At 43.5% G+C, this 21,688-nt stretch overlaps 1 protein-coding gene across 5 annotated transcripts; it reads right to left on the bottom strand.

Annotated features, from left to right (window-relative positions):
* Positions 1–1,544: 1,544 nt before the first annotated feature.
* On the bottom strand, positions 1,545–19,711 carry LOC135504828 (zinc finger protein 845-like). 5 transcript variants are annotated; one of them, XM_064923712.1, is made up of 9 exons: positions 19,580–19,711; positions 15,563–15,765; positions 13,506–13,610; positions 13,313–13,408; positions 13,046–13,156; positions 12,468–12,594; positions 6,550–7,219; positions 6,405–6,454; positions 1,545–5,756 (listed from the first exon to the last, which is right to left on the bottom strand). In XM_064923712.1, the coding sequence occupies exons 1-9, from the start codon at positions 19,602–19,604 to the stop codon at positions 2,929–2,931; spliced, it is 4,215 nt and encodes a 1,404-aa protein (XP_064779784.1). In that variant the 5' UTR covers positions 19,605–19,711; the 3' UTR covers positions 1,545–2,928. The 5 variants fall into 5 exon arrangements, 4 of the variants coding, with proteins under 4 accessions (XP_064779784.1, XP_064779785.1, XP_064779787.1 ...); XM_064923713.1 differs by having other exon boundaries at positions 6,550–7,147; XM_064923715.1 differs by lacking the exon at positions 6,550–7,219 and having other exon boundaries at positions 5,667–5,756.
* Positions 19,712–21,688: the final 1,977 nt, after the last annotated feature.

Below are 21,688 nucleotides of genomic sequence, written 5' to 3'. Positions count from 1 at the left end.
TGTGACATTAACTGCACATTTTGGAGTGGCCTTTTATCATCCCAGGTACAAGGTGCACCTGGGTAATGATCATGCTGTTTAATCAGCTTCTTGATAGGCCACACCTGTCAGATGGATGAATTATCTTGGCAAAGGAGAACTGCTTGCTAACAGGGATGCAAACAAATTTGTGCACAACATTTGAGAGGAATACGCTTTTTGTGCATATGGAACATTTCTGGGATCTTTTATTTCCAGGTCATGAAACATGGGACCAACACTTTACATGATGCATTTATATTTTTGTTCAGTCTACACTAAAAAGTAACGTATTTGAGATTGTAATATTGTAGCAACATTAGGAACGTCCATACCGTGTCATGTTGTCAGAAGCAGTACATGGTCACTGATAGGCCAATAACTGTGGCAGACAGACAGACACGTATCTGGCAGTGGGAAAAGACAAGATTGTCCTGGAGAATACCCTCGGTGCAAAAAAAACTGGGGGATAGTTAAAAAGTGAACAGTGGAGGGAGGGAGAAAAAGGACGAGTGATTCGGAATAAGCCCAACTGGTTCATATGTAATAAATTGGTGAAGTCCCTAAGAGAGTATCTATTTCAGTTTGTCAGGCCCTCGAAATATCAAGATACCGTAACAATTAAAGCCAGGGAGTCTTTCCTTACCAACAGTCAAGGAAAAACCTCAAGTCAGGTCAAGTGAAGGGATAAACTCCCTTACCTGATAGAAATGCAGAGGCTCAAAGGGATGTGTGTCTATTGAGCCTGGTGAGAGGTGAGTTTTGGATGTTCCTTCTTGTTCGTTATCATGGAGCTCCCCCCTCTGGAGTGGGAAAACGTAGACGTTGAGTGTGCATCCAAGGCAGCAATCGTCGCATCGGACTCTGTAGTGTTTGCGGTCAGCAGAGCACACATCCTATCCATTTCACTGAATGTTTCACCTTCTCCCTCTGAACTCAGTTATGTTTTGTAGTATTATGATTGATCCGAGCCGTGTGCAAATGTGTATGGCACATTGAAGTTGAATATGGGGGTAATTCTCCTTTAAACAACCGAATTCTGCAGCTGTGCAATCAATATGTGCGGGGTCATGTAAGTGTCAGGCACGTAACGGAAAACGAAAGTGTTTCACTATACGAGTGACAAGTTCTTCCTCGTTTCAATCATTTTGTTTTTTTATTTGGGTGTGGTGTTTAAATAACACGACCCATACTTTCTGTTACCATTCATTACTGGATAGTATATCGACACATTGGGGCATTGTGCAATTTTTTTAGAGAAAGGGCTTTGGCAAAATTAGAGCCTGTGTCCTTCTGGTCCATAAACCAGTGCTTGGACCACTGCGCCAGCAGGGGTCAGGGCACCATTCTTGTTTTTAATATGAAGCTGTTGAGTTAGTGATTTAGCGGAGAAAACAATTGTGATTAGTTAATACTGTTGAAAAACAAAAGCAGCATTGGAATTCAAAATGACAACCTTGTGTGTCACAAACTGCGTCCAACGCCCACCATCTACGCTGAGCAAAAAAATATAAACCAAACATGCAACAATTTCAAAGATTTTACTACAGTTCATGTAAAGAAATCAGTCGATTGAAATAAATTCATTAGGCCCTAATGATGGATTTCACATAACTGGGCATATCGATATGCATCTGATGATAACAAATACCTTAATAATAAAATAAAAAAAAGATAGGGGCGTGGATCAGAAAACGTGTCAGTACCTGGTGTGACCACTATTTGCCTCATGCAGCGCAACACATTTCCTTCGCATAGAGTCGATCAGGCTGTTTGTTGTGGCCTGTGGAATGTTGTCCCACTCCTCTTCAATGGGTATGCTAGATATTGGCCGACACTGGATCTCTCTCTCTCTCTGTGTCTCTCTCTCTGTGTGTGTGTCTCTCTCTCTGTGTGTGTGTCTCTCTCTCTGTGTGTGTGTGTCTCTCTCTCTCTGTGTGTGTGTGTCTCTCTCTCTCTGTGTGTGTGTCTCTCTCTCTGTGTGTGTGTCTCTCTCTCTCTGTGTGTGTGTCTCTCTCTCTGTGTGTGTGTCTCTCTCTCTGTGTGTGTGTCTCTCTCTCTGTGTGTGTGTCTCTCTCTCTCTGTGTGTGTGTCTCTCTCTCTCTGTGTGTGTGTCTCTCTCTCTCTGTGTGTGTGTGTGTGTCTCTCTCTGTGTGTGTGTGTGTGTGTCTCTCTCTCTGTGTGTGTGTGTCTCTCTCTCTGTGTGTGTGTGTGTCTCTCTCTGTGTGTGTGTGTGTCTCTCTGTGTGTGTGTGTGTGTCTCTCTGTGTGTGTGTCTCTCTGTGTGTGTGTGTGTGTGTCTCTCTCTCTCTCTCTCTCTGAAGTTTGTACAGATCCTTGCAACATGGGGCTGTGCATTATCATGCTGAAAAATTAGGTGGTGGCGGCAGATGACTGGCACGACAATTGGACTCAGGATCTTGTCATGGTATCTCTCTGTGCATTCAAATTGCCATCGATAAGATGCAGTTGTGTTTGTTGTCTGTAGTTTATGCCTGCCCATACCATAACCCCCACCACCAACATGGGGCACACTGATGACATCAGCAAACTGCTCGCCCACATGACGTCATACACGTGGGTCTGCCATCTGCCATCATTACGGTTGAAACAGGGATTCATCCGTGAAGAGCACAGCGTGCAGTGAATAAATGGTGAGCATTTGCCCAACTGAATTCGGTTACGACGCCAAACTGGCAAATGGCTGCTCTTCTGTATGAAGGAGTTGGTGGGTTTTCAAACTACCCTTCAAAGTAAAGTGTTTGCTACAATCTGTGCAAGGATTCTGCTCTCCAGCGTGTACTCGCTAATGTCTTTTCAGAGTGGGGCATTTTTTCTTATGCTTTTTCAAATTAAACTTCAGCTTAAAAAATTTCCACAGTCGCGGCGCTTTCTCATTAAATATGGACTGTTAAGTCTTGTTACACAAAGAGCATTTTCTGGCTTTGGAGGAAGGCGTAAAATGGCACTCTGCCTTATGTTCCCTCAAATTGAACTTCCTCTTGAAATGTTCTCCACAGTCGCAGCACTGGTAAGGGAGCTGGTCATGTTTGGAATTCAGGTGCTTTCTCATTAAATATCCACTATGGAAGATTTCATGACACAAGTGGCACGTCCTGGCTTTGGAGGACTGTCTTGGGGTAGGACGAACATTAGAAGTGTCTGGGCTCTGGGCTGAAGTGCCATGGGCCTGGGATGTCTTATACTCAAAAGACGTTGTAGACATGTTATCCTCTTCTGGTTGAGCTGCCTCCTCGCTCCCAATCTGCTGATGTTTTTGTAAGTCCTTCTGATTCCCTAGAAAACTTGCTCTAGTATGTTTTTCCAGGTAACAACGCCTAAATTGTTGATGACTGCTCCAACCTTGTTTCGTTTTGAAGGTTTTCCCACAAGCTGAACACTGAAAAGGCTTTTCCTTTGTGTGAGTAAACATATGTCTTTTTAGGTGTTTATTTGTGATAAAGCATTGTTGGCACAAAGTGCACGCAAATGGCCGCTCTCCTGTATGAAGGCGTTGATGGATTTTCAGACTACCCTTGCAAGTAAAACATTTGCCACAATCCGTGCAAGGAAAAGGCTGCTCTCCTGTATGTACTTGCAAATGTCTTTTAAATCGGCACAGAGATGGGAAGTCTTTACCACATGTATCACATAGATAGGTTGAAGGCTGGGGGGTATTTGTCTCATGTTCCCTTGGTGCCAGCGAGCTGCTGCCACCTGCTGGATCAACATCCCTTTGGTGCTGGTTTGGGTTGACTCCCTCACTTGACACCCTCGAGTCTTGCTGTTGTCTCTGAACGTGCTGCAGCGTTGATTGAGAAGTATTCTTAACACACAAAGGACACTTTCTGGAGCCCAAATGAATGTCAGAATGTTTCTGTAGTTCAGATTTGATTTGGAATGTCTCCCCGCAAACAAGGCACACGTACGTACGTTCATCATGTTGGAATTTCACATGTTTTCTCAGATTCTCTCCATTTTCAAACGTTTCATTACACAAAAGACATGTTTCATAATGGTTGGCTATTGTGGAGGATTGCCCTTGAATTGTGAGAGCATTGGAGGTTGTTGGGTTCTGGGGTGTTGTGCTGAAGGACTGGGGTATCTCCATCCCATTTTCCACTATTAGAGTCGTGTTGGTCTCTTGGTGACCCCCCCTAGCAGCCTGCTGTTGGTTCACCTGGTTACACCTCTTAAGCTGAGAGAGCTTAAAAGTCTTACCACACTCACAACAAGTGAGGAGCCTCTTTGCCGCTGAGCAAACTTTCTCATGTTTCAGCAAGTGAGAATTTTTGTAGAAATGGTCTCCACAGCCGAGACACTGGTAAGGGAGCAGATCATGTTTGGATTTGAGGTGCTTTCTCATTAAATGTACACTAACAAAAGTCTTGTGACACACACGGCATGTTCTGGCATTGGACAACTGTGTTGGAGTGGGTTTATGGCACTCTTTCTGATGTTCTTTCAAATTAAACTTCTTCCTGAAGTTTTCTCCACAGTGGAGGCATTGGTAAGGGAGCTGAGCATGTTTGGAATTCAGGTGCTTTTTCATGAAATGTATAGTGTCAAAAGTTTTGTGACACAAACGGCACGTTCTGGCTCTGGAAGACTCCTTTCGAGTTGCAAGGACATTGGAAGTGTCGTCGGGCTGGGATGTCTCTGTCCCATCCTCAAAAGATGGCATCGACGTGTTGTCCTCTTCAAATTGAGCTGGCTCTTCAAACACATTCTGCAGATGTTTCTGTAAGTCTTCCTGGCGTTCAAAGCTTTGCAAACACTTGGTGCACTGGTAAGTGTGAGATCTCATGTGTTTTGTCAAATTGCTTGCTTCAATGAAAGTTTTGTCACACAGAGAGCAAGAGAGGAGACTCTTCGCCACCAAGCACTCTTTTTTATGCTCCTTCAAATGGAAGTTTCTTTGGAAATTTCCTCCACAGCCCGGGCACTGGTAAGGGAGTTGATCATGTTTGGATTTGAGGTGCTTTCTCATAAAATATGGACTGTCAAAAGTCTTGTTACACAAACTGCAATTTCTGGCTTTGGAAGACGGATCTGGAGTGGGACAAATGTTGGAAGTTGTTGAGCTCGCCGCCAAGCACAATTTCTTATGTTCCTTTAAATGAAACTTCCTCTTGAAATGTTCTCCACAGTCGCAGCACTGGTAAGGGAGCTGATCGTGTTTGGAATTCAGGTGCTTTCTCATTAAATATGCACTTTGGAAAGTTTCCTGACACACATGGCAAGTTCTGGCTTTGGAAAACTCTTTAGGATTGGGACGAACGTTAGAAGTTGTTGGGCTCAGGGGCGAAGTGCCATTGGGCTGGGATGCCTCGATCCCATCCTCAAAAGATGTTGCAGACATGTTATCCTCTTCAAAAGATGCCGTAGACATGTTGTCCTCTTCTGGTTGAGTTGCCACCTCACACCCAATCTGTTGATGTTTGTGTAAGTCCTCCTCATGTTCAAAGCTTTGCAAACACTGGGTACACTGGTAAGGACTCTGCTCAGTATGAGATCTCATGTGTGCCGTCAAATCCTTTGCTCCAAAGAAGGTCATTCTACATAAGGAGCACATTTTGACCCGCTTGCTTCTAGTAGACTGCCCAATTACATGGGATAGGTCAGGGGCCAAAGAATACTGAGGCATACTGTCAAAAGGTTCTCTGTTCTGTCCACTGCACTCCTCTGAGTGAAAGTCCTTGATGTGGTGGTGCAGTGTCACTTCCTCTAGGCCTCTACCTAGAGTTGAAAATAAAAAATAGTGATCTCAAAACATGGCAAAATCTGCGAGAACAAGTAAGGGTCAAACGGTTATAGATACACTGTCTGGCTAAGATATGTAAATTGCTTTAAATTTAGCAGCCATAGGTTTTATGCTATTAACAAAATTGCCAAATGTGTGACTTTTTGAACGTGCATTCCAAGGCAAGTACTTTAAAACTTAATGTCAGATGGTTTCTCCCCCTGATAGTCGTCTATAGGCCGGGATAAACTGTAACCACGGATTACAGTTTTCTTTAAACAGCCACTACAATCTCCAGCTAACTTTAGCCACCCTAGCTAAAAATCAATGGGAGGGGTATCTGGTGCCTGATATACATGAGTTGGCCATTCTTGTCAACAGGCACCACATACCCCTACCACTCCCATTCATTGTTAGCAAGCAGTGACTGAAATTAGCTGAATTTTGTAGAAAACTGAACCATGGATTACAGTTTCTCCTGGCCTATAGTATACTTTCAGGGTGAGAAACCATCCGACATCACATTGTAAAATACTGAGCTTAACATTAACATATTATAAACGTTGAGCCAAATATCACTTTAAGAAGCAGATTCTGTATAAAATTGAGAGCCTGAATCATAGCTAGGATGATGATTTTCCTACCAGCTTTCCTTTTCTTGGGAGCATCATTGTCTGAGGTTACACTGTCTTGTCTGAAAAATACCAAATTGAAGGAGCGTTAGGATTGTAATGGAAGATTACCAGTAGCAAGAATTGTTTCCAGTATAATAAATTCACTAATTCTTACTCAGTCTCTGGTGGTGGCTTTCCATTAGCATTCCTCTTACTTTCTGGTGATATGACCCATCCCGCTCTCTGTCCTTGGTATCGCCCTTTTTTCATTTGTAGCCTCTTTCTCCTCAATGTTGGACTCAATGTTGGAGATGACACAGGTAACGGCACATCAGTCATGTCAAGTCGGTGCAGCAGCACCGTGGGCTGACGGAGCAGACAGGAAGTTGACAAACTGGAACTGTCCTGCACTTTCTGTTGGATGCTGTGAGGTTTTTGTATTGTTAGCCCACTGTCAGTCTGAGGTTGGTGAAAAGATCCATCTAGTTCTCTCTCTCTTGCTGACTCTTTGTCAACTGTCGCGTGTTTAAGGTCTCCCTCAGTAGTTTCCTTGTGTATACACACCTCTTCTGAACCTTGAATTTGTAAAGACAAAATCTCAACATTCAAATGTCCGTCTGAATGCACCCCTTCTACGCTCTTCACGTAATCTGACTCCAACAAAGGAAGCATTTCTGAATCGTTGTCAGATGAGGCTGGGCTTTGAATGTTCATATGTTCATATGGCAAAGGTTCCTCCATGGGTTCTGGTTTGATCTCTGGGTCAGTTTGATCTGGAAAGATCACAACTGTCTTTAGTGGTGAGAGCGACAGCGATGAGAGGATGTAGTCGACCGAAGATAGAGCTGAGACAGGAAGACAAGGAAAGTCCATGTCAAAGAAACCCTGGTTCATCTTTTTTTAGTTTTAGGGACACAAACCAATGTCTTTTTATGGCATTGATAATCAACAACCAGCAGTTATATGATACTAGAGGATGACCGATTAATCGGAATGGCCGATTTAATTAGGGACGATTTCAAATTTTCATGACAATCGGAAATCGGTATTTTTGGACACCGATTTGGCCGTTGAATTTATTTTTTTTTTTTTTACACCTTTATTTAATCTTTATTGAACTAGGAAAGTCAGCTAAGAAAACATTCTTATTTTCAATGACGGACTAGGAATGGTGGGTTAACTGCCTCGTTCAGGGGCAGAACGACAGAATTTCACCTTGTCAGCTCGGGGGATTCAATCTTGCAACCTTACAGTTAACTAGTCCAACACTAACCACCTGCCTCTCACTGCACTCCACGAGGACACCGCCTGTTACGCGAATGCAGTAAGCCAAGGTAAGTCGCTAGCTAGCATTAAACTTATCTTATAAAAAACAATCATAATCACGAGTTAACTATACATGGTTGATGATATTACTAGTTTATCTAGCGTGTCCTGCGTTGCATATAATCGATGCAGTGCGCATCCTTGCTCCAAGGTGTACCTAACCATGAACATCAATGCCTTTCTTAAAATCAATACACAGAAGTATATATTTTTAAACCTGCATATTTAGCTGAAATAAATCCAGGTTAGCAGGCAATATTAAACAGGTGAAATTGTGTCACTTCTCTTGCGTTCATTGCACGCAGTCAGTGTATATGCAACAGTTTGGCCCGCCTAATTTGCCAGAATTTTACATAATTATGACATAACATTGAAGGTTGTGCAATGTAACAGGAATATTTAGAATAATGGATGCCACCCATTAGATAAAATATGGAACAGTTCCGTATTTCACTGAAAGAATAAACGTCTTGTTTTCAAGATGATAGTTTCCGGATTCGACCATATTAATGACCTAAGGCTCGTACTTCTGTGTGTTATTATGTTATAACCAAGTCTGTGATTTGATAGAGCAGTCTGACTGAGCGATGGAAGGCAGCAGCAGGCTCGTAAGCATTCATTCAAACAGCACTTTAGTGCGTTTTGCCAGCAGCTCTTCGTTGTGTGTCAAGCATTTGCGCGGTTTATGACTTCAAGCCTATCAAGTCCCGAGATGAGGCTGGTGTAGCCATTTCACATTGGTTATCTAGTTAGCGGGGTGCACGCTAATAGTGTTTCAAACGTCACTCGCTCTGAGACTTGGAGTGGTTGTTCCCCTTGCTCTGCATGAGTAACGCTGCTTCGAGGGTGGCTGTTGTCGTTGTGTTCCTGGTTCGAGCCCAGGGAGGAGCGAGGAGAGGGACGGAAGCTATACTGTTACACTGGCAATACTAAAGTGCCTATAAGAACATCCAATAGTCAAAGGTTAATGAAATACAAATGGTATAGAGAGCAATAGTCCTATAATTCCTATAATAACTACAACCTAAAACTTCTTACCTGGGAATATTGAAGACTCATGTTAAAAGGAACCACCAGCTTTCATATGTTCTGCGCAAGGAACTTAAACGTTAGCTTTCTTACATGGCACATATTGCACTTTTACTTTCATCTCCAACACTTTGTTTTTGAATTATTTAAACCAAATTGAACATGTTTCATTATTTATGTATCATATTAAGTTAAAATAAGTGTTCATTCAGTATTGTTGTAATTGTCATTATTACATATATATATATATATAAAAATTGGCCGATTAATCGCTATCGGCTTTTTTTCGTCCTCCAATAATCGGTATCGGTATCAGCGTTGAAAAATCATAATCGGTTGACCTCTATATGATATAGTAGTGAACGATAGTTACCGGAGTTGTAACTCCAATTCTATGATTGGGGCGGAGCCTGAGAGAAAATTATGCACACACCTGCAGCCAATGGGAGCACAGGTGTCCCTATATAAGGGGACCCTTCCGCTCAACCAGCCTCCCAAAAAATTATCTTCCGCAAGACTGGGGGTCGGCAGGGCCTTAAGTCCTATGGGGCTCTGCTCCACTCATAGAACTGGAGATACTACTCCGGTAACTATCGTTCTATATCGTAGAGCGGAGCCCCATAGGGGAGCTCTGCTCCTAGTGGTTTAAGGTGGAGCGCAACGCTCCGAAATGTACTTTCCGCCGAGCCTAACACTTCCAACTTAATGAAAAGGTCGGGCCCAGCAATGGCTGCGACCACACTGTGTCACAATATACTGTGTCCTCAGTACAATCCGCCCCACTCAGTCCAGAGACATAGTCAATGGCTAGTGGGCAGAAACAGAATATGAGCCTTACTAATTTGAACCAGCAGATAGATGATACTTCAATATCCTGTCAATATTCAATGATTGGTCTAATAGCACTGCAATACTAGTTAAACATAGTCATAGACCTGTGGGCAGGTTAGAATACATGACCTCTACTGTATTGATCTCTCAGTCAGGAGTCATGTCACATAGTCACCCTAACAGGTAAAAGCGGACCTGAAGGAAACCAGTCCATCGGTCCTGCAGTTTTTCCACTTAGTTCAAGTCCTCCAATCCGCTTTGCTGAGTACAGACTGAACCATGGTTAGAAGACATATCATACTGATTCCTCAGACGACATGAGACCCAAGAGTGTCATGACCGAATGCGCCATCACTGTGTGATTCGGATGAAACCTTCGTAGGGCTAGCAACAGGGCAGCCCGACAAGGATCTGAAGTTCGAGCCTTCATAGTCAGTCTAGCTGCAGTCCCAGGTAGACAATCCAATGACTGGGCCAAGGTGCACTCTTTCCCCAATTCACAGCAAACTCCCAAACGCGTGCGATGAATCACCATCTGTGTCGTGTGTGCGATCGCCAGCTCTGCTGATGAGGCGAGACCAGTAGGTCATCTAGGTAGGCCACGTCCCTTATCCCCTGACGACGCAACGGTTCGATTGCCGCCTCCACGCATTTGGAAAAGGTGCGAGGTGCCAGGGTGAACCCGAATGGCATTCTCACATACTCGTACCCCTTGGGAGGCGAAACACAGAAACGTCCTGTGACGCGGATGTACCGGCACAAGGAAGTACACGTCCTTTAGGTCTATGTTTATACAAAAGTCTGTTGTGGACACATTCCAGCAGATGCTTTGTCGTAAGCATTCGAAAGGGCCCTTTGTGGCTACACTCTCGTTGAGGATGTATAGATCCAGTATTGGCCTCATTCCCCCCCCCGTCTATTTTGGCACTAGGAAGTAGGGCGAATATAGCCCGTTGTTCCTTTGCTCGCGGGGGATCTACTGTGACTGCGCCTCCTTTGCCAAAAGTTCCATAATCTCTGCAGTGAGAGCGGCAACTTTCTCTGGCGATTTACTCACTGTTTCCACCACGCCCCAAAACGGGGGAGGAGTCCAATGGAATTGGATGGCATAACACTTCACCAACGTCCCAGACTGCTCTTTAAAACCTCAGCCACATTACTATTTGGTTGTCATGGAAAATAGGTTCTCTTGTGACATAAGTCAATTTGGAACAGTCTTTATTATACAAACAACATGTCGGCTAATCCATCCCTATACAGTGGTGAGGAGGGGGGGGATAGTGGGCACAATCGAACAGGGCTATGTGCTCTCCTCTATCCTCTCCCCCTCGTCTTGTCATGGCCGACGTCTCTTCTGGCCACCCTTAGGGTGCAGCCAGGGTGATGTCACGACCACCTCCCTTGCTGGCGGGGCCGGCTGCTCTCTCCGGCGCTGCAGGAGGGGTGGGGCCCACTCTCGTAGCGCTGTTGTTGTCTGTCGCCGGGCTCGCTGTCTGGCATTAGACCCAGGTCTACCTGGGTGGGTCTCTGGGTAGCAATCTAGCTCGTCCTGCCAGCGGCAGGTGTCTAGATAATTTCTTCCTCTCCTAATCCAGCTCCTTCGCTTCTTTGGCAGTGACTCCGAAGAGGCTGTCGTCAAAGATGGGGGAGTTCAACAGCATGGCTTTGTCGGTCTTCTTCATGGCTGTCAGAGACAGCCAGCGGTGTCATTCCGCGACCACCATAGTGGCCATGGACCTCCCCGCACACACAGCTGACACTTGGGTGACGCTTCTTCTGTCTCTTCCTCTGACAGCCCAGTCTTAACCGTAGTGAGACGGGACAGAGAGGCTGCCAGGAGGGCAATATTATATGTTGCTGCCACAGCCTGGGCCCCGAGTACAAAGGACTTCTCAACCAGCTGCGTTGTGAGTCGGTCCTTTGATGTGGGTAGAGAAGCCTTCTTGGACGAGGGTCAGGAGCTCGAACCCGGGACGAGATACACAGCCATGGCGCTCTCGAGCCTGGGGATCCCCTGGGAAATTCCCACTCGTCTGCTGTCCACTCTGGTGAATGGGATATAAGCTTTGGCCGGCGCGAGTGCCGTCAAAGGTGACTCATGAGCCCTCCACGTCCTTTCTGAGCGAGGGCATGGCAGGAGCCAATGGCTCCGCCACCCTTCTTGGCCGAGAATAGGGGCCGCCCTCCATCATATCCACCTCCGGGTTGGGGGGCAGCTGGAGCTCTAGCCGGCTCGCAGCCCTCTCAATGAGCCCTGGAAACTAAGAGCGCAGAGAGGCCATGGCGTGAGGGGGCTGCTGAGTATTCAGAGGCCACCTTGTCCTCGCACAAGGATGAGAAAAATCTTGCACACTCCTGAAGGAGTTTTTCCCCCAAATTCAGTCAGTGGAATGGAATTGAGTGTTCCGGAGAAACATCAATGCACCTACCAACATCCTCGTCATCTCCAGAGGCGGTGCCATCATATGATGCCTCAGAAGCTGAGGCTGACATTGCGTCCTCTAGAGGAAAATCCTCCCTAAAAAATGCGCACTGCTTCTTCCTCTCCTTTAAAGAAAGGAGGGCGCAGCTTGGGCATTGTGGGAGATTTGTGAGGCTGCTCCTAGCGTGCTGTGACCCTAAGCACACGAAACACAGGTCGTGTGAGTCCACAGAGGAGCGGTGACACTGAGCTCTTAAAAGAGCTTTTGGGTTGGGTGTAAATACCGGCGTGCTCATTTAGATGGACAACGTTGAGACTTCGAAATCGACAATCGATAATCTTCTCTCATTCGCTGCCTAGGCAGCGGGGTAAACCACTAGGAGCAGAACTCCCCTATGGGGCGGAGCTCCACGATATAGAACAGTGAGTTCAAGTTTGCTTATTTTTACGTCATACATTAAAGCTCAGAGTAACGTAGCTCTTACCGTTGGTGTCCACATATTCATATGTGTTGTTTTGGTACTGGAGTAGGGTCTTCAAAGGCTCGGGATGACACACAAACTGCACACAGTCCTCCAGGATAGAAGGGTCTGGTAGAAACCAAGATGCAGTCTAATGGAAAGAGGAATGGCAATGGTCCCCATTTCTATAATATCATCTGAATTAATATTTTATATGAAACCAGTTAATAGAAACGTCTCTCTACGGATGTTGCATTCTACCATAATTGGATCCAAATGAATAGACATCTGGCATTTATATAATTTCAACATTTGGTTTAACCCATAGAGTTGGATAGAGGGCACATCTTTGCAGTGGCGGCATTGAGGGCTATCTCCATTTTAAAGTAGCCAATTTCTTCTTATACTTCTATTAGTGTATTGACAGTCTGTAAAACAAACTGAAAGTATGTTTTCTGAATAGGTATAAAGCCTACTTACCCAAAGTGGAACACTGTCACCTTTGGTCCAACCACTACCAACCGATTTGTATAGGATCCCTTTGTACAGTGATTGTTGTATGAAAGTAGACTGATGATGGCAATAACATCTTAGCATGGTACCTGTTGAAGGGTTGGTGTTGGAAGTAACTTCTCCAGCCTAGACAGGAACTCCCACACCAGACTCTGCAGTGCGGAGTCATACTTGAGGCCGAATTCCTCTGAATAAACATTCTAGAAAACAAACAAGAACATTATGCCCATGCTTTTGAATTAAAACAATGATCTACAATGCATGTGAAAGTATTCATACCTTTCACATTTTGGTAACCTTCTAAAGAAAAATGTCATGAATAATTGATCAGCTACACAGTCAGTGACAACACTAACCTGGAAGAAGTGTTCTCTCCCAATTGGGTCTTCTAGCAGGCTTTGAATCAGCTTCAGGAAGTTGGATTCTGATGCCTCCACCTCTGGATCAGGAATCTACAGAAAGCATTGAACAGTCAGTCAATTTAACTAGCCAACGTTAAACAACAGCAAAGTTATCAGTCTTGATATTTCACTGAGTAGCAGCACTCGCCTCCTTTTCCCTATGAGTGATGACACAGGATCTAAGCCTGTTCAGGTGTGGCTGGATGGTGTCGGGGTCAGCTAGGTGATCTGTGCGACACAACTCCAGAACCAGCTGATGGAGTAAAAAAATACAATGAATTATTATTTACACCAACCTGCAAGAGACTATGGGATGTGTTAATTTCTTAAACAAATCAAAATATATTTTATATCATCTTAGATTCTTCAAAGTAGCCACCCTTTGCCTTGAAGACTGCCAAAAGTGTGCAAGGCTTTCTCTCAACCATTTTCACCTGGAATACTTTTCCAACAGTCTTGAAGGAGATCCCACATATGCTGAGCACTTGCTGGCTGCTTTTCCTTCACTCTGCGGTCCAACTCATCCCAAACCATCTCAATTGGGTTGAGGTCAGGTGATTGTGGAAGCCAGGTCATCTGATGCAGCTCTCCATCACTCTCCTTCTTTGTCAAATAGGCCTTACACAGCCTAGAGGTGTGTTTTGGGTCATTGTCGTGTTGAAAAACAAATTAGAGTCCCACTAAGCCCAAAACCAGATGGGATGACGTATCACTGCAGAATGTGTCCTGAATTCAAAATAAGTGTGCCTTGAATTCTAAATAAATCACAGACAGTGTCACCAGTAAAGCTCCCCCACACCATCACACCTCCTCCATGCTTCACGGTGGGAACCACACATGCGGAGATCATCTGTTCACCTACTCTGCGTCTCACATTGACAAGGAGGTTGGAATCAAAAATCTGAACTCATCAGACCAAAGTTGCCTGCACCAATCTGATGTGCAGGCAACTAATGAATTTTCCTCTGCAGCAGAGGTAACTCTGGGTCTTCCTTTCCTGTGGCGGTTCTCATGAGAGCCAGTTTCATAATAGCGCTTGATGGTTTTTGCAACTGCACTTGAAGAACCATTCAAAGTTCTTGACATTTTCCGGATTGACTGACATGTCTAAAAGTAATGAGGGACTGTAATTTATTTTTGCTTATTTGAGCTGTTCTTGCCATAATATGGACTTGGTCTTTTACCAAATAGGGCTATCTTCTGTATACCATCCTTACCTTGTCACAACACAAATAATTGTCTCAAACGCATTAAGGAGAAAAGAAATTCCACAAATTAACTTTTAACAAGGCACACCTGTTAATTTAAATGCATTCCAGATGACTGCCTCATGAAGCTGGTTGAGAGAATGCCAAGAGTGTGCAAAGCTGAATCTCAAATATAAAATAAATACTGTTTAACACTTTATTTGTTACTACAATATTCCATATGTTATTTCACCCCGTCTTCACTATTATTCTACAATGTAGATAATAGTACAAATAAAGAAACACCCTGGAATGAGTAAGTGTGTCCAAACATTTGACTGGTACTGTATATATGTATAACTTTAAGAGCTGGATTGCCTGTCATTTCAATTTGTTTATTTTCTTTTGAGCTTGTTAGCATATTTAGCTAGCAGCCTCCCAGGAAATTCGCTATTACTAGTGCTCATTCTGTTAGCATTCTGGTAATAGACCCCCAATGTCGTTTTTGCATTTTTGGCGCCCCCTTGTGTACTAAGCCAGTAATACTGTAAATCCCAGGGTGAGATTTATTTATTTTAAAAATGTATTTTACCTTTATTTAACTAGGCAAGTCAGTTAAGAACAAATTCTTATTTTCAATGACGGCCTAGGAACAGTGGGTTAACGGCCTTGTTCAGGGGCAGTTAGAGAGATTTATACCTTGTCAGCTTGGGGATTCGATCTTTCAACCTTTCGGTTACTAGTCCAACGCTCTAACCACTAGGCTACCTGGTGCCAATATGAGCAACTGAATACCTCCCAACCCTAATGTGTAGATGGGTGAGAAAAAAATCTATTTCATTCACTTTGAATTCAGGCTGTAACAACAAAATGTGGAGTAAGTTAAGAGGAATGAATACTTTCTGAAGGCCCTGTATGTAGTTTGTGACCTCACCCCCTGTACTTGAACAAGTGTCCCCCCTGTACTTGAACAAGTGTCCCATCCCTCCTCTCCTTTTCCATCCATGCCATCTCTCACCTGTGCCCGCAGCCCCATGATGAGTTGGACTCGCTCCCTGTAACTCATCAGATCAGGAACTACCTCCAACACAGTGGTGACAAACTCCTCCACCAAGCCATAGTCCATTATGTCTCTCCGCTGAACAACTTGCCACAGAGCTGCAGACGCCAGACGCAGTGGAGGAACAAAAAGACGCAAAGACGACGGTGGAAGAGGTCCATCTACAGAAACACAAATTCAGATAGAAAATACTTATATGAAGATCATTTCATAATAATGAGCCATCTTTGATCGATTTTCTTGTTGTCAAACAAGGCTTTGAAAAAAAATGTAAAATAATATTTATTGTATTTTTCCAGAGGCAATCTGCAGTCACCCCACTGCTGGAGAAATGTAACCACTCTCAAATTCATGAACAGAGCTATGGATACAAGGCCTGACCACCCATGACAAAATACGCTTTAACCATGTGTTACAGTATTTGTTTACAATTACATTGTTTACAAACAAACTAGTAAAACAAGCTTTTATTCTGGGTTCTGATGGAGTACGACAGTTGAACTAAGCTCATGAGGCATACATTATATTCTTCAAGAAGTCGGTTCAATTATTTTAATTCCATTTCGTTCGTTTTTTTGGTGCGCACTTCAGTTTCTCTACAGATAAATCAGATACAGCCCGAACTGTGATATATACCCTGACAACGTTGGTAATTAAATTTTTGCATCTGAGCTCCTAGTGTGCGGCTCTCTTTTATTTTCAAGTTTTCTACTCCGCTAGCCAGCACCTCTAAATAGGTGTGCGTTTCTTTTTCTTCTAAATTAACTACAATGACCATTACCCATTGTGCATCTACTTGTCCTGTCTGTGTTTCTTTTACGCCTTCTACGGAAAAGACCAGAATGCGCGATCGTGAGGGGATATCGAGAGCAGCTGTTGTTTCGCGAGGTATCTCTACCTGAAAATACATGATCAAAGTGATTGACAGTTGGTATTCAAAACTCATAAATAACATGCACAACTGAAATACTTGAGTAAAGTAATGTGAATAAATGATGGTTAATAAGTGATAAGCAGTAATGGGCAGTCACTACCATCATGAGACTTGTATTAATTGTTTATTCGGTGTTGTTACAGCATTCAACCCAAATCAAAAACCATGATTTCTTTAAAAAAATTAATCGAACCGTACTAATCAATCAGCACTATTAAATTTAAAGTAAAAAATGATATTGAAATCACAGATTGCCCCTTAAATACTCTGATGTAAAGTCCCCTGTTTAGGGAACCTGAGTGGTTCTGGAACCGTTTCCGACCTACATTTTCGCTTATAAATCTATCTGTGGACACCGTAGATCAAAATGTCTCACATTGAGCGGCAGCCCTGCGTCTCATGGACACAGGAGTTTGTCTCTTCTGCCTGTATGAAGCAGGATGTGAAATCTGACACCACTTGAAGCTGGGATGTCCCTCGCACCATTTAATTTGCTCTTTCAACTATCCAACTCCTGGCTGAACCCTACGTCACAGCTACTAACAACGCATATGCCTGGAATCCTTACACCATAACGCAGCAGGAGAGTGGTTTCGTCACTGTAGCATATTCAGAGGTCGATTTACTAAGGCTGTCCCCAACTAAAAAAAATGTTGTGTCAACCGAAAGTCGTCTGTTCTTTCGACCAATTGATTGCTCTAAATGTTTATACATGTATTTTTCCATATGTAGACACACCCTATGTGTTTTAATCAAATCAGCAATATGCATTGAGTTTGTATGATGCTTTAAGCTTACGGTTTGATGCCTCAAGAGGGCACCAGAGATCCAGATAACCAGAAGAAGAAAAAATACCTGACTCAACTATTCTTGACCGTAATAGGCTACACGAGGAGTCGGCAACCTTTCTCATGTGGAATGCCAATTTATCTTACCGTTTCTACCGATCTGTGTGCCAGTTATGGTTTTGATATGCACATTTTTGTGACACAGTTGCATTTAATTTATAATGATGTCTTCATACCATAAAAACATTGTCATGTGGTTAATCAAAATTCTATCCAAATCTAAATGAAAAAGATACAAACCTAAAACATTACTTCTAATGCCATTGACAACTATGTAAAAATATCCCACATAAAACCAACAAATAAAAACATTGCAGCCTGCAGGTAGAAAATATCCTGATTAAAATAAATGTCCTATAAATCACATTGGCTACACATGGCCTGTCTGTAACAAACTTGAAACATTGTATCAACTATTAACTTGGGTCAGGCCCGAAGCTTGTGCTAGCAAACTTGCAACATAGTATAAAATATTATGTGCTCTCAGAGTTTCCCATGCCAGTGAGCTCTGGACAGACACAGCTGTAGGCTATTTGCGCGAGGGATAAGAAGCCGTGCTTGACTTGGGCAGGAGCTCACTGGAGCTGAGTACCGGCATTTCAAATGTTCTACTGCTTGAGCTCCTGTTCCTCTTTAAGAATATTATCTCTAAAGTATTGTGGAGCTCATGCACCTAAATATAAACAGTACCAGCACCCAAAATGAGTACCAGAACCTAATTCATTCCAAGTCAAGCATTGATTCCACTGGATCAGAGCATGACAGGTCATTAGTGGTGGTGTGTTAAGCCAATCAGAAATACTATCAGATCCCCAAATGGTTACATTTATATGCCTACATTTGCACGCAGGCCAGGTAGCCTATAGACCTACATTTATGCATGCATGTACTTACTCAACACTGGCAGGAGCACTCCAAAACAAAAGACAATGTATGTATACATTTACATTACTCATAAATGGAATGAAATAAACCAAAACCTGTTTCTCACAAGTGTACCATAGGCTGTGCACTCTGCAAACAATGTGTTCACTCTGACAGTGAGAATGGGAAGGCTGAAATAATAATATTGAATGCATTGATATGCATGATAGGAATTAACGGTAAATGTACTACTGGTGATATATGGAATGGGGAATTGATATACACTAACAATCAAATGCAAACAATAAACACAATAAAGTTATGAAACAATAAATGTGCACAAATTGGCGAGAGAGAGCTCATTCTGGAGAGAGAAGTGCATTGTGCATCTGGGCGAATAGTCAATACTACGTCTACATTGGCCATGCAGAAGTCAGGGCATTCATACTTCTTGCGCTTCGCGGAGCAGTGGAGAGCTGTTGTCAAGGAAGTGAGTCTGTGTATTATACAGGATGTACCACTCCCACCAACTGTCAACCAATCAGGTCAATGCGGAGCTATACAGAGCCCTCCGTATTGTTACAAAATTTGGGAAGTGCTTGGCGATGCAGTACAGAGCTTGATTTGGCCTCTGCATGCCTCCACAATTATGGAGCCTCCGACCACATTTTCGAATCAAGCATACATTGGCTTTTAGTCTAGGCCTCCGCAATGGATTAGTTCACTGAGATGGGCGCAACTATATGCATTTGTTTTAGTCGAGAATTAACAATCTTGGGCGACCAACAGCCTAACGACCAAACAATCGCCCAGTCAACTAATTGGGGTCAGCCCTACGATTTATAGACAGTAATCTAAAATAATTAATAGACTTGAAACAAAAAACACTTTGTCATTGACAGACAATATTAATATGAGATGAAAGGCGAGTTCCTAACTAGTTCAGGAAGCCAAGCTAGGGCTCTGTGAGAAGTTCACAGCAGTTGGGGCAAATGTAATCAAGAGACCTTTCAAAAATTGGCACATTTCAAGCCATATTCATACAGAAATATAAAATATATTTGTACTGTGTACTTGAGCGTGTGTCTTCACAAGTGACTACACCTCAGCAATTTTGTTTTTTAAATTGACCAGAAAGGTGAGATTTTTACCTTTCTTGGAGTACGCAGCATTACCAGTAATCATGATAAATCATGACTTTCGGCGATTACGTAAATTACATTTTATGATTACATTCAAGAGGTTTTAATAATATTGTACTACAGATCATTCATGGAAATAAAGCGCTAGCTATTTGCATCTGCAATTCTGCTCTATTGTTTTATTTACCTTCTTCCTTAAGATGTTCTTGCATGTTGAGCTTCCAGTGTTAACTGGACGGTATTACTTAACTGGCTTTTTTTGGAAACAAAATGTGCTAACGCCACTCCAGAGTTTACCAATAAAACCAGGAAGAAACAACGTTACTTCTTCTTTGAGATTTGGTTGGCGGGTCGCATCTAAATGTTAAGTGCATACACCGCCACCTACTGTACTGGAGTGTGAGGCTATTCCCTGCCTACCTAACTACATAAAATTATCTTCATTAGTCCTGTTCTTCTAAGAAAGTGAAATAGAGCCCTAGACACCTACTTCCCTCTCCCCACCCTACCACCCCAACCCTGTCCAGCCTTCTAACCCTTTCACACAATCTCTCCCTAACTATGTTATACAGTTCACAAAATTTCAACACATGCACCACTGTTTCCGCCACTAAACACTCATCACACAGACCTGTTTCATGTCTCCCTATCATCCATAACGTGGCATTCGTAGTTTACTCCACACAACTTCCTCTCTCCTACATCCCATACTCCCCACCTCTTCCTTAATTGACTGGTGTACGCAGTACAATTGCCTCCCCTTACTACTGGCATCGCACAACCTTTGCCAAAGGTCGAGCCCTTTTACCCAGATCAAGGACTTCCCTGCGGTACCTGAATATCTACCACCTCTCTCCTCACCGTACTCTTAGCCACCACATCAGCTTTCACATTACCCTCCATGGGCGGGAAACCAGCCAAAGACTACCACCACTCCCATCCTCTCCAATCCCATTAACAGCACCATCATCTCCACAAACAAGTATCCCCTCTCCGACCTGCTCGTCTTCACACTGCTCAACACTGCAGCTGAATCAGAGTAGATCACCACTGAGTGGATTCACCTCAAACCTCATCTCAAACCTATAATCATGGCCAACAACTCGGCCGGCATACACTGACACATAATAACTTAACAGCTTACAAACTCTGACATTAAAATCTTTGATATACACCCCTGCCCCCACCCCAGGCTGGATCCTTTGAACCATCTCTATATATCCTTAAAAACAAATAAAACTGATGATCTATGTACAGTATCTCTCCACACACCGTCTCACGTCCTCACCTCATTCTCTCCTACGCTCAATCATATCCACACGTGGTTTCGGAAACAGCCACGGAGGAACGTTCCCCAATGTAATTCCCGGCCTTATCTCTCTCTCCCCCAGTCCATATTCTACCACTTTCTGCTCAATTGTCTTCTCGTACTCCCTCTGAATACCCAACTCCTTGCTCCCAGCATTCCCCAGTAGCTGTGACTGCAGGATGTCCCTCTGAACTCCCTTTCAACCTCGCCCAGCAAGATTGTCCGCCTTATCCTCAGTGGCAGATCCCCACTATCCACCTGCAATGCCTCAACAGAGGTCGTCCTGAAGGCACCCACACACAATCTCAGGGCCCTTAACTTTATCCTATCCAGGCGCTGTAGTACCGTTTTGGCTGCCGATCCATATACAAACCACCCATAACCCAAATATGGAACCTACCATTTATTTCTGTCTTATTATTTAAATTTGTTTTGCGGATCGCAACCAACCTGAAGGTGCTTACATCGCCAGCTAGTGGAGTGTGAGGTTGGTCACGGCTTACCTACATTAAATTCTCTTCATTATTCCTGTTACAAATGTTTTATATTTTTATTATTTGCACCACCGACTAACCCTACACCTATATACCACTATTTAATTAAAACAATTGCAAATCACCACGCCATTACATTTTCTGCAGTAAAATGTTGTACACCAAGTTACTTCTCCGCAGCTGCCGCGTACACTCATTAAAAACCCACTACCACATTCCACTACTTTGACACTATCTGCTCCTGCACCATGCCAACAGCCTGGAAGGACAGGACACCATCCTTCAACACACCCTGTAACTCAAATCTGGTATACCCAAATACTTCTCTACAGCTGCCACCACATCTACGTTCTGTGATTTACATTCCATTTCTGCAGTACAGTTGATAACCATTGCTATGAATGCTAAGAAGCAAACCTTACTGAAGCATAAATAACTCCCTCAGTCCTGACACAAATATACTGCTCACTGGGATCCTCTAAGTTGTAAATGA

This window comes from Oncorhynchus masou, chromosome 18, assembly GCF_036934945.1.
Source record: "Oncorhynchus masou masou isolate Uvic2021 chromosome 18, UVic_Omas_1.1, whole genome shotgun sequence".
NCBI lineage: Eukaryota > Metazoa > Chordata > Actinopteri > Salmoniformes > Salmonidae > Oncorhynchus > Oncorhynchus masou.
This window is presented reverse-complemented; position numbering and strand designations above follow the sequence as displayed.

What these genes read in the sequence shown, in the direction of transcription:
- LOC135504828 (XM_064923712.1), bottom strand. Translation starts at nt 19,604, where the DNA reads ATGCAAGAACATCTTAAGGAAGAAG. An exon ending in TCACTCATAGGGAAAAGGAG is followed by an intron (nt 13,409 to 13,505) that starts GCGAGTGCTGCT and finishes TGCTTTCTGTAG; the next exon opens with ATTCCTGATCCAGAGGTGGA. An exon ending in CAACACCAACCCTTCAACAG is followed by an intron (nt 12,595 to 13,045) that starts GTACCATGCTAA and finishes TCTTTCCATTAG; the next exon opens with ACTGCATCTTGGTTTCTACC.